The sequence below is a fragment of the Capricornis sumatraensis genome, chromosome 1 (genome assembly GCF_032405125.1).
Source record: "Capricornis sumatraensis isolate serow.1 chromosome 1, serow.2, whole genome shotgun sequence".
In the NCBI taxonomy this organism is placed as follows: domain Eukaryota; kingdom Metazoa; phylum Chordata; class Mammalia; order Artiodactyla; family Bovidae; genus Capricornis; species Capricornis sumatraensis.
In genome coordinates this window covers 143805883-143819878 of record NC_091069.1, presented here as the reverse complement: position 1 = coordinate 143819878, position 13996 = coordinate 143805883, and the positions used below count along the sequence as shown (strand labels likewise).

At 35.8% G+C, this 13996-nt stretch overlaps 1 protein-coding gene across 1 annotated transcript in view; it reads right to left on the bottom strand.

Moving 5' to 3' along the window:
* Nucleotides 1-13996, bottom strand: part of EPHA3 (EPH receptor A3) — a 404569-nt gene that overhangs the window by 374013 nt on the left and 16560 nt on the right. The window contains exon 2 of the mRNA XM_068987994.1: nt 7419-7483. Coding sequence (XP_068844095.1) covers nt 7419-7483 — 65 coding nt within the window. The remainder of the gene's footprint in view (nt 1-7418; nt 7484-13996) is intronic.

Genomic DNA, 13996 nt, shown 5'->3' with positions numbered 1-13996 from the left:
TAGTTTTAGGTAACTGGAATTTATTTGCAGGATACCAGATTTTTACCCCTAGACAACAGCCTATATAATTTTTAGTATAGAGCTATCCTAAGCTACTTTTCTTTTTCAGTTAACTTCCAATGCATAGGCTTGTAGTATTTTCTAACTATGTTTAACTAAGTAGATCTGCTAGTACAAAAAATAATATATGTAATATAGACATATATCTATACTATTATATATGTATATTTATATATTACATAAGTACATCTATAATATATACTCATACATATATAATATATACACTATAGTATGTGTAATTTTACCTAAATTATGCCATTGAAAAAAGCATGAAATCATTAACAGACCCCATCTAAAACAACAGATTGGAACATCAAATTTTTCTCAACAAATGCGAAATCAGTGTTAGTTTCGTTGTCCTCCCTTGTATTGGAAAGCTTTTATTTTTTACTTATCCAGGTAATTTAAATTTATGGGCAATTAATCTAAGAATCTTAAATGGGAGAAAAACAGGGAGAATTTCATGAAATGGGAATTGGTGTCAAAGAGCTTGCCATTTCCAGGCTGAGATAAATATCAATGAAATAACTGCAATAACATATAACTACAAGCTGAGGCGGTACAACAAAGAACAAGGCAGATGAGCTAATAGGTATTATATCCTAGTCTTAGGGGCGGCAGGAGGGTGGCATATGAGAGTTAGAAGGTATCCATGAAGAAGTAATATTAATATTTGAGGAAATTCTAACCACTTAGAAATCTAAATAAATAAACTGGATACCTGATTTACCTTATTTTTATTCTTTCAGTTCAAAATTTCAAGATTATATGCAAACTTTGACCTGGGCGATTCAATGAAACAACAATCATGTGCTGTTAGTGGTAATATTTTGAGCTCTTAATTGAGAAGAAGTATTAATTGGCACCCCAGGTAATGCCATCAATTTTCCTTTTTCAAAGTTCATCTTTAAGACATGTTATAGACTGAGATTTAAGCAGACGTATCAATGAATTGACTATTCATTAGAAGGGCTGATGCTGAATCTGAAGCTCCAATACTTTGGCCACCTGATTTGAATAGCCAACTCATTGGAAAAGACCCTGATGCTGGGAAAGATTGAAGGCAGGAGGAGAAGGGGATGACAGAGGACAAAATGGTTGGATGGCATCACCAACTCAATGGACATGAGTTTGAGCAAGCTCTGGGAGATGGTGAAGGACAGGGAAGCCTGGCGTGCTGCAGTCCATGGGGTTGCAAAGAGTTGGACGTGACTGGGCAACTGAACAATGGCAATTAATGAATTTAGCGGGTTTCGATTAGAATGGAAAAATTGTAAAATTTATCTAAGATTAAGAAATGATATCTGTATACCTATTTTACATACATTTGTGTATTCGACAGATAGATAGATATACATAGTTAGATATACAGGAACATCTCACTTGCCCAACTATCATTTACTCTAAAGTGCTATGACTTAGAAATTACTGTTATGCCTCAATTAAATGTGAGGATAAATGCTAACGAAGGTTAATAGGCTTGCGTTAGATCATACAGCAGTAAAAGATACAGCCAGCACCCGAATGCAGATGTGCCAATGCTACATAATGTGCTTATCTATTTTACTATTCTTCCTGTTATCTTTGACATCATCTTAAAGCACAAAAAAAGACAAGCTGGGAAAATACAGATAACATTGTAGGACAGAATTATGCATTGCCATAGCCTTCACTGAGAAATCAGGGTGTCTGACCAGGAGATAAAGCATTGCATCCTATCAGGATATCTTTACATGGAAAGTATGAGAAATACAAAAAGAGTGGATTCAATAAGGAAAACATATGTCTCCACATAACTCAGTGGTTCTGAGATGTCAGGGTTCCTGGATGGTCTCTCTAATGCTCTCTGGCCCTACCTTTCTGACCATTAAGGGAATGCAAGTCCTCCAGACTGGACTCTGGGCCATCACAGAGCAAACCCGGAGGCACAAAGCACCTGGCCTCCCCGCCATGTTTTTTTTTTTTTTTTTTTTAATTATTAATTGGAGGACCACAATTATAGTATTGTGTTGGTTTTGGCCATACAAGAACATGAATTAGCCATTAAGTATACATATATTCCCTCCTTCTTGAACCTCCTTCCAACCTCCCAACTCATCCCACCCCTCTAGACTGTCACAGAGACGTCCTATCTTTTTATTGGAAGGAAACTTTCCCAAAGTCACTGGAGTCCTGTTCCAGTCTCACTGGCTTTACACACTCTTGCCTAAACCAACACTGGAAAAATGACTTAATTATCATGATTTGCTCTCAGATGAATCAATACTCACCCTGCAAAGTAACAGAGGGGTCATTTTCCAGGAACACATAGGAGGGTGAAAACATGAACCGTTTCAGTGTTCCATCAGCAAAGAAAAACCAGGGAACAAATATTGTGTGAGCAACCAATGGGGTCTCTATTTGCCAGGAGACTGTTTTCTATTTAAGTACATTATCACTGTTAAGACAGCAATAAATAGCTAGGAAAATCTTTATGAAAAAATACCTAAAAGAATTGAAAGATGGAGGTGGTTTAATTATTTTTAAAATTTACAATTGCTGATTTTGAGACTTCTAATTCCACCCCACTCCTCCTTCAAATCTCTCTTCATTTTCTTCTCCTTAGTTGAGTTTACTTAATTGAGTCAAAGTTCTTGATTCCTTTGTACTGCTTAACCATCTTACCAATACTATCCTAAGTGAAAACTATGTTGCCCACTTCCCGCTAATCTCTTCTCTGTAATCATACACTGACTAAGACATTTCAATTGACCAATCAATTTAAGTACTAGTCATGCATAAACTATGGATTCTTTCTATATTATAATCCAGCAATATGTATAGGCTTTGATATGTGTTGATTATTCTCTAAATCAAAAAAAATTAAATTACTGAATTATTTACTAACACTTCTGAATAATTAAACCCCACATTCAAATATTATTAATATAATTCATAGTTTATAGGGCCAGAGAAGGTTAATTGCTTATTTACTTTACTAAAGTGAACAAATTTAGTACCAGAAAATATCCATGTCAAAGAAAAAACTTTTCATTGAAAATGAATTGTAATGAATTATCATGACCCTCTTGATAATTTCAGTTGACAAGTTTGAGTAATATTTCCATGAAATTTACTAGAGAAAACCAAAGTTTCATTAAACTTCTTCATAGATATTTTTTCCCATACCTAATAATAAAGTACCAAACTGAGAGCTCAGATGATAAAGAATCAACTTGCAATGCAAGAGACCTGGTTTTGATCCCTTTTGGTCAGGAAGATCTCCTGGAGAAGGGAATGGCAACCCACTCCATTATTTTTGCATAGGGAATTCCATGGACAGAGGAGCCTAGCAGGCAACAATCCATGAGGTTGCAAAGAGTCAGACATGACTGAGCAATTAATACAACACCATACTTTTCTACCAGGTTTCCTTTAAGATATGAAGAACTATTTAAAAATAGAGATAGAAATAATCCTCCCAAGAAAATACCATAAGTCAATTCTAAGGTTTTAAGTGTGACTATATCTCTGGGGAAGAGGATGACTAGGAATAGAAAATACTATATATGAAGGAATGAGCTGTTCTTGACAATTTTCCCCCAAATAATAATTTTACATAGCTCCGGTGATGTAATTATTACATGAAAGACATTTCAAACTTGGAAAGAACTATTGGTCTATTTCTTAAAACTTATATTTAAAAAGATCTGGAATGCAGAGCTTCTGATGGAAGTATGGCTGGGACTTAAAGAAGTTGCTGAGTACCCTTAAGGTCTTTTCATTGACCATACCTCCTGATGGATCACCATTATCCACCCCTTGAGTAAGGGTTTCTCAGCCTGGAAGCTGTCATTTTGCATAAGGTCATTCTTAGTTGTAGGAAGCTGTCATGGTCTTTGTAAGGTGTTAAGTTGGACCCCTAGTTTCCACACTAGGTGCCAGTTGTGCCCTGCCTACCCAGCTGTGACAGCCAATATATCTCCAGACAAATATTCCCATGGGGCAAAATCAAAATTGCTTCCCCACTTATCTACCCCCTCATCAACTGAGAACCATTTCCCTAAATCAAAAGTACCATATTTTCTATGCCACTTGTCGAGTCAAACTCACAGAAACAAAGAATAGAAAAGTGGTTGCCAAGAGGTGAGGGTGGGAGAAATGGGAAGGGGTTGGTAAAATAGTACAAAATGTCAGCTGTAGAATAAGGACTGAGGATCTAATGTATAACTTGGTGACTATAACTGATAATACAGTATCATAATATTGAAATTTTCTAAGAGAGTAGAACATACATGTTCTCAGAAAAAAACAAAAAACAAAAAACAGAAGAGAGTAAGATAATTAAGTGATTAAGTATGCTGTGACATCATTATAATTTTCTCCTCCAAAGCTTATATTTATATTTTAGTTAACCTGAAAACAGATGCATTTCTACTTGTTAGGGTTAATTAATTAAAATAATAACTAGTTCAAACTGATTTCCAGCTATCACTTCATTTTTTATGGAAAACCCTGAGGCATATATATTACTACTGATTTAACTACCTATTCCTTTTAAAACTAAAACAAACACCAAATTCTTATATCCTAGTCAAATTGAAAATGGCAATGATTAGGCAATAAAAATAATAAATGGAATCTACAGGCACAAGCAATCATACAAGCAAAGACGTTAGATCCCAAACTTCAACTGACCATAGAGTTTTCAGTCAACAATATCATTAGTATCTCAAAAAGAAATTAATATTAACATCACATTTTCTAAATTAGTGCTATTTCCACATGGACATTATATACTACAAATGTACTACCAATCAACCCAGGACAATAATTTACATATTTGATTTTTCCTTTTCTCTTTTACTAAATCTTTTGGGACTTAAGATTACAAACATCACACTCTCTCAGAAAGATTTTTTTTTTCTCCCTGCTAGTTTTAATGATAAGCTTGGAGAGGTTGGCCAGCTATTTTAAGGCCATTTAATGCATCTGAAATAGGGAAGTCACAGCTGCTAGATAAACCAGAGAAGTCATGAAGAAGAGGCCAGGGAGCCTGAGGTCAGCTTTCTGAGGCTGAAGGAGAGACTGAAAACTGTTCATGAGAAAACCATAAGTGACTCCTAGGAGAAAGGAGGTGGGAAATTGTGCAAGAGATGGGAAAAGTCAAGGGGCAAGTTACCCTCACCCTGAGGAGTGTTTCTTAAATTTAACGTACTTTAATGTGAATCACCTGAGACCATGTTAAGAGGCAGATTCTGACTCAAAAAGGCTGGGGTGGGGCTGCATTTCTGAGAATCCCCCACGTGCTGACACTGCTGATTGGTGCACACACACTTTACATGGCAGGGTTCTAGAACACCCTTCTCCATCCAACGTATATCTGGAAATAAAAGTGTTAACTTTGTTCATCATAAAATCTATGAGATAAACAAGGTAAATGAATTCATTTCCCCAAATATTCAATATGAGAGATGTTTTCCTTATACCTTCTTTAAAGTAGAAAAAAAGAGAGAGAAGTAAACTGCTGCTTTGATATTTAAGTTAATTTTTTTATTTTTAAACAGATTTTCTATTTATATTTATAGATATAAAGAATTAGTATGGTTTTGCTTTTCATATCTTCCTAGACAGCAATCATATCTTCTATGATATGTTATCTTATGGAGTAATGAAAAACTCAAATTTCTAAAATCAACATTATAGTTGAGTATGAGTTGGACAATGAGTTTTAAATCAGTTTTCCAGCTCAATCCTGAGTTTCTATTCATTTGTTATGACTATCCAGGATGTGCTTTATCTTAACCATTTGATTCTTTTTGCACCTATGGGAAAACCAAATGCTGGCGTACTTCCTACTCTCCCTTTCTGAGCCACAAACCAAGACCTGATTATGTGATAGGTTTTGGCCTTATGTCAGTGTCAAGGTGCACAAGAAAGAGAAGCAGATACAAGATGACAGATAGATGAAGTATCCCTGATGCAAAACATCCGTTGGTGAGGAAGAAGCTGCTAGTAAAAATTAGTATGTTTAGGCACAGAAATCTAAAGACTGAACACCAAGTCAAAGTAATTATAACCTCTTTGAAAAGAGGATGGTATAGGAATAAAATAAATAGGAATATATACGTTTTTTCCTATGACAACTATTTCGAAATAGCACTTTGTATTTTCTACAAGCTATCCTTGGAAACAAAACAGATGTGTTTTGCATGCTTGGGGCTGGTGCATGGGGACGACCCACTGAGATGTTATGGGGAGGGAGGTGGGAGGGGGGTTCATGTTGGGGAACACATGTAAGAATTAAAGATTTTAAAATTAAAAAAAAAAAACAGACAGATGTGTTTAGGCATTTTTTTGTAGTTTTTTAGGAAGAAGAATTTTCCAAATGTATGAGCCTCTTTTTCTTCTGAAAGAAAGAATGTATGGACAGAAAACCACAAAATACTGTAAAGCAATTACCCTTCAATTAAAAAAAGAAAAGGAAAACTTTCTCACACAAAGAATCATCATAAACATTTGGGTCCCAAAATGGCATACACTTTAGTAACCTGTGTCTGATTTCATAACATTAAAGCTATATACAAAGCTTAGAGTTTAAAGGCAGCCATATTTTTCCTGGCTTCCCAACTGGTGCTAGTGGTAAAGAATCCACCTGTCTATGCAGGAGATATGAGAGATGGTTCGATCCCTGGTTTGGGAAGATCCCCTGGAGGAGGGCATGGCAACCCACTCCAGTATTCTTTCCTGGAGAATCCCATGGACAAAATAGCCTGGTGGGCTATAGTTCAAAGGGTTGCAAGGAGTTGGACATGACTGAGCGACTTAGCAAGCATATATATTTTTTGTAAATAAAATGCCTAATTTTAAACTGACCTAGACAAATTGAAGACATTTTAAGCAAAGGAATGATGGCAATGCAGGTTTATAGTCTTGACAAATAGATCCTACCCTACTTGGAATTGTTTCCACGGTTTATTTTAAGGCTACAACTCCAGAGGTGACCATCTCCAAATACACATTTTCCACGTCACTTAAAATTTGTAAAGTCTCTTCTCAACTCACTGATTCTGACTACATCACAAAAAGATGTTAGGTATCATGTTTAGATCATCTGCATGATGACAGTAATAGTCAAACCATTTATTTTAGTTCATTCAAGCTATGGATAAATTCAGAAGAGGAAAAAAAAAAGCAACTTCCAAATGCTCAATAGTTCCATTGGACACAAATATTAAGCTGTGTTAGTCCATGTATTGACTACAGCGATAAACATAATTTCTCATCAGAAGTATAGGAGTTCCTGTTCCCAATAATCCTAATCTCTAAGAAAGGCAACGCACAGAATTGTGTTCCTTTCAATAGGTAACCAAACTCACCCCATGTGATGGATAGGAGATCCATCCCAGCTCCCCTTGAATGGTTTTTGAATCCAGTAAATTGACTGAAAAAAAAACACAGGTACACAAACACAGTTAAAAGGAGTGAATTCTATTTAACTCTGTCAAATTGATGTTGTATGTGTTGCTGAAATGACAACATGTTCAAAAAACACGACTCTGCTCATTCTCATTATATGTGTATGATTAATATAAGAAGGGTATTACAAAGAAAAGAAATAATAGGGAAAAGTAAGGAGCCAGAAGTTTCTGTGACATTTTTTTAAACTGTTTATGTTTGTTTATAAATATATTCAATATACTGACAGAATAATTTCAGGTTTAAAGAGGACATTATAAAAATCCAAAGTAGGAAACATTAATGCAAATAAGAAATCAAAGTAACTGCAAAGACCATTAAATTTGATAAATTGACATGTGATTTCACTGTAAATTAGTTAAACATGATTTCATAGTGAAACGTATTTTTTCCATATTTGTTATGGTGTCTTCATACTGTCCCTGGCTAAATATATTATTCTGTAATGTGCATATTTTTAATATTGTATAAATTGTGTACTTATACATAATGAATAAAATGCTTAGCTACCAGTTTGAGGAAAAACCAAAGTAAAATTATCTATTATAATCTCACCTGTGTAAATCTTTACTTATTTAAAGAAAGTATTGTTACCCAAAGGCTTCAATAATTTTGCTCAGAATTTTCTGCTAGTTATTAGGTCTGATAAACGATAAAATATAACAAGAATGTGACTGCATTTTGAATATGTTAAAAGAGAAAGGCAAATGATTTAAGCCCAGAAAGCATTAATTTGAAGTGGATTAAAATATAAAAAGGTAGTTTATTAGCAAAGGGCTTATGTTGATTGCCAGTCTGTTAAATAGTGGAAACTGTGGTTTTACCACAGCCTTCTTCTAAATTAGAAAATAACCCCATGATTGATTAATGGAAGATGCAGAAGAAGTTTACATAAAATATGAAGGTATTATTAACATGAACTAGAGAAGGTGAATCAATAAATGTAATAAGAGAGACTTATTTTGAAGGGTTCCATATATTCATAAGTCAAAACATAATGTTGATATAGGCAAAGTACATGTCCACATGCTGTCAACAAAGTGTTTCATGATGCATGAGAAGCACCACTCTTTCTTTAATCATCCCATTTATTGTCTTACAAAGGAAACAAAACACTTATAAAATGCTAAGGAAAAGAATTATATGTGATTGATGTTAGAATTCTGAATTTTTAAGCACTGATTTTAAAAGATATTTGGTTAGATGAAAAATATACAAGATGAGTATAAGAAAAGTTTCTAATAATTAAGTTAAAAAAGATAAAATTCTCAAAGTCAGATTCTCTGTTTTGCCAGTAAAAACAAAAAAGCAAAAACAAAACAAAACAAAACAAAAGCCTATAAACTTAATCTATTACACTGGAATTCCTTAATGATGAAACTTTTTTCCCTTCACAATAAGTTAATACCAGTGAGAAGTAATTATATTTAGGTTGGAGAAGGCTCTTGAGAGTCCCTTGGATTGCAAGGAGATCCAACCAGTCCATTCTGAAGGAGATCAACCCTGGGATTTCTTTGGAAGGAATGATGCTTTAGCTGAAACTCCAGTACTTTGGCCACCTCATGCGAAGAGTTGACTCATTGGAAAAGACTCTGATGCTGGGAGGGATTGGGGGCAGGAGGAGAAGGGGATGACAGAGGATGAGATGGCTGGATGGCATCACCGACTCGATGGACAAGTTTGGGTGAACTCTGGAAGTTGGTGATGGACAGGGAGGCCTGGCGTGCTGCAATTTATGGGGTCGCAAAGAGTCGGACATGACTGAGCGACTGAAATGAACCGAACTGAACTGAAAAGGAGAAGAAAGATGTTGCATAGATTGCATAGTGTAATTTCCATAATGAAATTATTTCCCCAGATATCAGTTTGGAAATTAACAGTATGCTTAATTATATTGAAGTTATCTCTGAAAAATGATTCCTTAAAAACATCTACCAGTTAGTGTTACAGATAATATTTTAGATTGAGCTCAGTTGCTCAGTTGTGTCCAACTCTTCAACTCCATTGACTGTAGCCTGCCAGGCTCCTCTGTCCATGGGATTTCCCAGGCAAGAATACTGGAGTGGTTTGCCATTTCCTTCTCCAGGGGATCTTCCCTACCCAGGGCTCAAACCCATGTCTCTTGTGTCCCCTGCATTGTCAGGCAGATTCTTTACCACAGGTGACACCTGGGAAGCCCAGAATTTCAGATTAAATCATGTTAAAGAATTTTTGCAAATATGAGAATACATCCTCACCTTTAAAGAATGTCACCAACATTCATTCTGATAAAGACACACGTACTTCAGTTGTTGTTTCTGTCAGTCATTAGGTGATTTCCCATCAGGTGATTTACACTCAGGGATTTGCATAGTAGAATCTACAGGGCCAGTATTCATAAATCATTAGATCATATTTGTAACGTCTTTAGGGATTTAAATGATTCAAAGTTTTTGTGTGTATGTAATAATTGAATATGTACTAAATGATGAATATATGTCACTCCACATGCTAAGACGAATGGATGATTTAATTTCAATATTAATAACCAGAGGAAAAAAGTGTTTGAGGCAAGGAAAATGAGATTTAGTAAATTTAGTAAATTACTCATTGGAAGGTAGGTTATTCACTAAAGAACTATATCCTTAAGTTTTCTCTGATGATAATGATGAGGGGGAAAAGACTAGATTAATCACATTAGCATTTGGTTTCTACTTGAAGGAGAAAAGCTAAGCCAAAAAAAATTGTATTGCATTGTCAATTAAAATTAAGTGTGAGAGATTAATTAAATCTATTGCATTCACTCAGAAATTGAATTTTTAGTGCACTCTATTTAACTTGAATGAGGGAACACAAAATTAGAAGCATTACTCATGATTCTGATCCTCTGATCTATTAAACATAATAATGTCTGCACTGGTTATTTCACAATATTGCTATGATGATCAAATAATATAAATTTATTTAAAGCCACCTGAGATTTTAACATACTATACAGATTCAATGTTCTTGTAAACTTAGAATATTAACTAACAACAGTTCCATTTGTCTTCTGAATTGTATTGAAAATCAACCATCAATATATATAGCCTAATAGAGAAGAAAACTGGCATCAAAATTCTTTTCAAAAGCACTTATTTGGGGTTTATAAAGTGTCTTTTGTTTATAAATAAGAACAACACAACCTAAGAATTCTAGCCGTGTTAAAGTAATGACTGTTAGACTGAAACTGGCCATGATATAAACCTCCAGTCTGCTGGGATCAGTTGTATAGCAATCTGCGTGTAGCATAATTGAGATGAGAAGAGAAAGTTAATGGAATTTGAAAGTCAACCTGCTGTGAGTAATGTCTCTGGATTCACTGATCCAGAGACATCACTCTAACCTTGCAATACAATGTCTTAATCCTCGCAATGATACAGGCAATAACATTAGTTCTTGCTTTCCTCTTGCAAAAATGATGGAGACCTAATCACAATCTAAGGGGTACTGTTTAAATGCCAGAGGAGATAGAATTGTGACGTACAAATATATTGTAGTCTGAGTTTTAGTAACAATGCATAACATGAAAAGTTTAATTGCTGAAAATTTTGCATTTACAATTATCAATTTTAACAAAAAAGAATCCGGTAACTATGTTTAAGGGTAGGTGGGAATATATAGATAGACTAACTCTTTAATGACTGCCTCATGCCAGGTTATATGCCAAAGATACAAATGATCTCTTACCAGACTTCATATTCTAATAGTTTGATTTCTAAATAGTTTTGATTTGTAATAGAAAATATCTCAGTTCCTTAATTTCAAAGTACTTTCTAGTCAAAGAGCTATATAGCATATATGAACTTCTAAAAGTGTTTGAAATTTGACATATTTTGCAGTGTTCCAATCCACTTAGGTTGAGATATATATAGAAACCTTTTAGCAAAAAAACACTGTGAGAAGTCTGGTTGGATATTGTTCTCAATGTCTTTCACATGCTTTATTTACTGTCTAGTCTCACTGCTTTTAAATAGAAAAAAGAAAAGTGTATAAATAGGTGAAGGGGTTTACAATCATGAAAAGAATAAGAGAATCCTTACTCAGTCTCCTTGAACTGGCTTTCAGGTGGGCACCAAGGAGAGATTTGCTTTTCAAAGCAATGTGTGCTGTCTGATAGGAATTAGAAGGTATAGAATGAAGCAGTGACAGATTTGATTTTCTTGGGCTCCAAAATTACTCTGGATGGTGACTGCAGCCATGAAATTAAAAGACAGTTGCTCCTTGAAAGGAAAGCTATGACAAACCTAGACAGGGTATTAATAAAAACAGACATCACTTTGCTGACACAGATCCTTATGGTCAAAGCTATGGGTTTTCCCAGCAGTTATGTACAGATGTGAGAGTTGTGCCATAAAGAAGGCCGAGTGCTGAAGAACTGATGGTTTCAAACTGCAGTGCTGGAGAAGACTCGAGAGTCTCAAGGACAGCAAGGAGATCAAACTAGTCAGTCCTTAGGGAAATCAACCCTGAGTATTCATCGGAAGGATGGCTGCTGAAGGTGAAGCTCCAGTACTTTGGCCACCTGATGTGAAGAGCCTACACAATGGAAAAGAACGTGATGCTGGAAAAGACTGAGGTGAAACAAGGGGATACGCAGCAAAAGATGAGATGGTTAGATAGCATCACCACTCATTGGACATGAATTTGAGCAAACTCTGGGAGATACTGGAAGACAGAGGAGTCTGGCATGGAGTGCTAGAGTCCATGAGGTCACAGAGTTGGACAGGACTTAGCAACTGAACAACAATGACCAGAATGAAGTAAAAGACTAAGAACAAAGTATAGGTTACAAAATATAGGGTAAACTGGTCACCTAGAGCCAGATATCCTGGAGTATGAAGTCAAGTGGGCCTTAAAAAGTATTACTATGAACAAAGCTAGTGGAGGTGACAGAATGTCAGCTGAGCAATTTCAAATCATAATAGATGATGCTGTTAAAGTGCTACACTCAATATGTCAGCAAATTTGGAAAACTCAGCAGTGGCCACAGGACAGGAAAAGATCAGTTTTCATTCCAATCCCTAAGAAGGGCAATGCCAAAGAATATTCAAACTACTGTGCAATTGCACTCATGTCATAAGCTATCAAGGTTATGTTAAAAATCCTTCAAGCGAGGCTTCAGCAGTACATAAACTGAGAACTTCCAGATATACAAGCTGAGTTTAGAAAAGGCAGAAAAACCAGAGATCAAATTGCCAGCATTTGTTGGGTCACAGAAAAAGCAAAGGAATTCCTGGAAAATATCTACTTCTGCTTCATTGACTATGTTAAAGTTGCTAACTGTGTGGATCACATCAAACTGTGGAAAATTCTTAAAGAGATGGGAATAGCAGAAAAACCCTACCTGCTTCCTACAAATTTATATGTGAGTCAAGAAGCAACAATTAGAACTGGACATGGAACAACAGACTGGTTCAAAACTAGCAAAGGAGTATGACAAGGCAGTATATTGTCACCTTGTTTATTTAACTTACATGCAGAGCACATCATGAGAAATGCCAGACTGGATGAATTACAGCTGGAATCAAGATTGCTGAGGGAATTGTCAACAGCTTCAGATATGCAGATGTTACTGTAATAGCACAAAGTAAAGAGCAACTAAACAGCCTCATGATGAGGGTGAAAGAGGAGTCAAAAGGCTGGCTTAGAACTCAGTATTCAAAAAACTAAGATCATGGCAAATAGTCTTATCACTTCGTGGCAAATAGAAAGGGGAAAATGTGGAAACAGTGATAGTTTTAATTTTCTTGGTCTCCAAAATCACTGTGGATGGTGACTGTAGCCATAAAACCATAAAATTAAAAGACAATTGGTCCTTGGAAGGAAAGCTTTGACAAACCTGGTGCGGGGGAGTGGGGGAGGGGCATATTAAACAGCAGAGACATCACTTTGCTGGCAAAGGTCCATACAGTCAAAGCTGTGATTTTTCCAGTAGTCATGTATGGATGTGAGAGTATGACCATAAAGAAGGCTGAGCACCAAAGAATTGATGCTTTTGGACTATGGTGCTGGAGAAGACTCTTGAGAGTCCCCTGGACAACAAAGAGATCAAACTAGTCAATCCTAAAGGAAATCAACCATGAATATTCTTTGGAAGGACTGATGCTGAAGCTGAAACTCCAATTCTTTGGCCACCTGATGTGAAGAGCTGACTCATTGAAAAAGAGCCTGATGCTGGGAAAGATTGAAGGCAAAAGGAGAAGAGGGAGGCAGAGGATAAGATGGTTGGATAGCATCACCAACTCAACGGACATAATACTGAGTAAACTCCAGGAAATAGTGAGCCTGTTGTGATGCAGTCCATAGGGTCACAGGTCAGACAGGACTCAGCGACTGAACAACAACAGCAAAACTGGCTTAGATCAGTTGTAAGTGCTTCTGGAAAGAAGGAAACCTTGCTTGCATTCCTTGCATTGATCTTTACTATCACTATTCCTCCTTAATTATGGATTTAAGA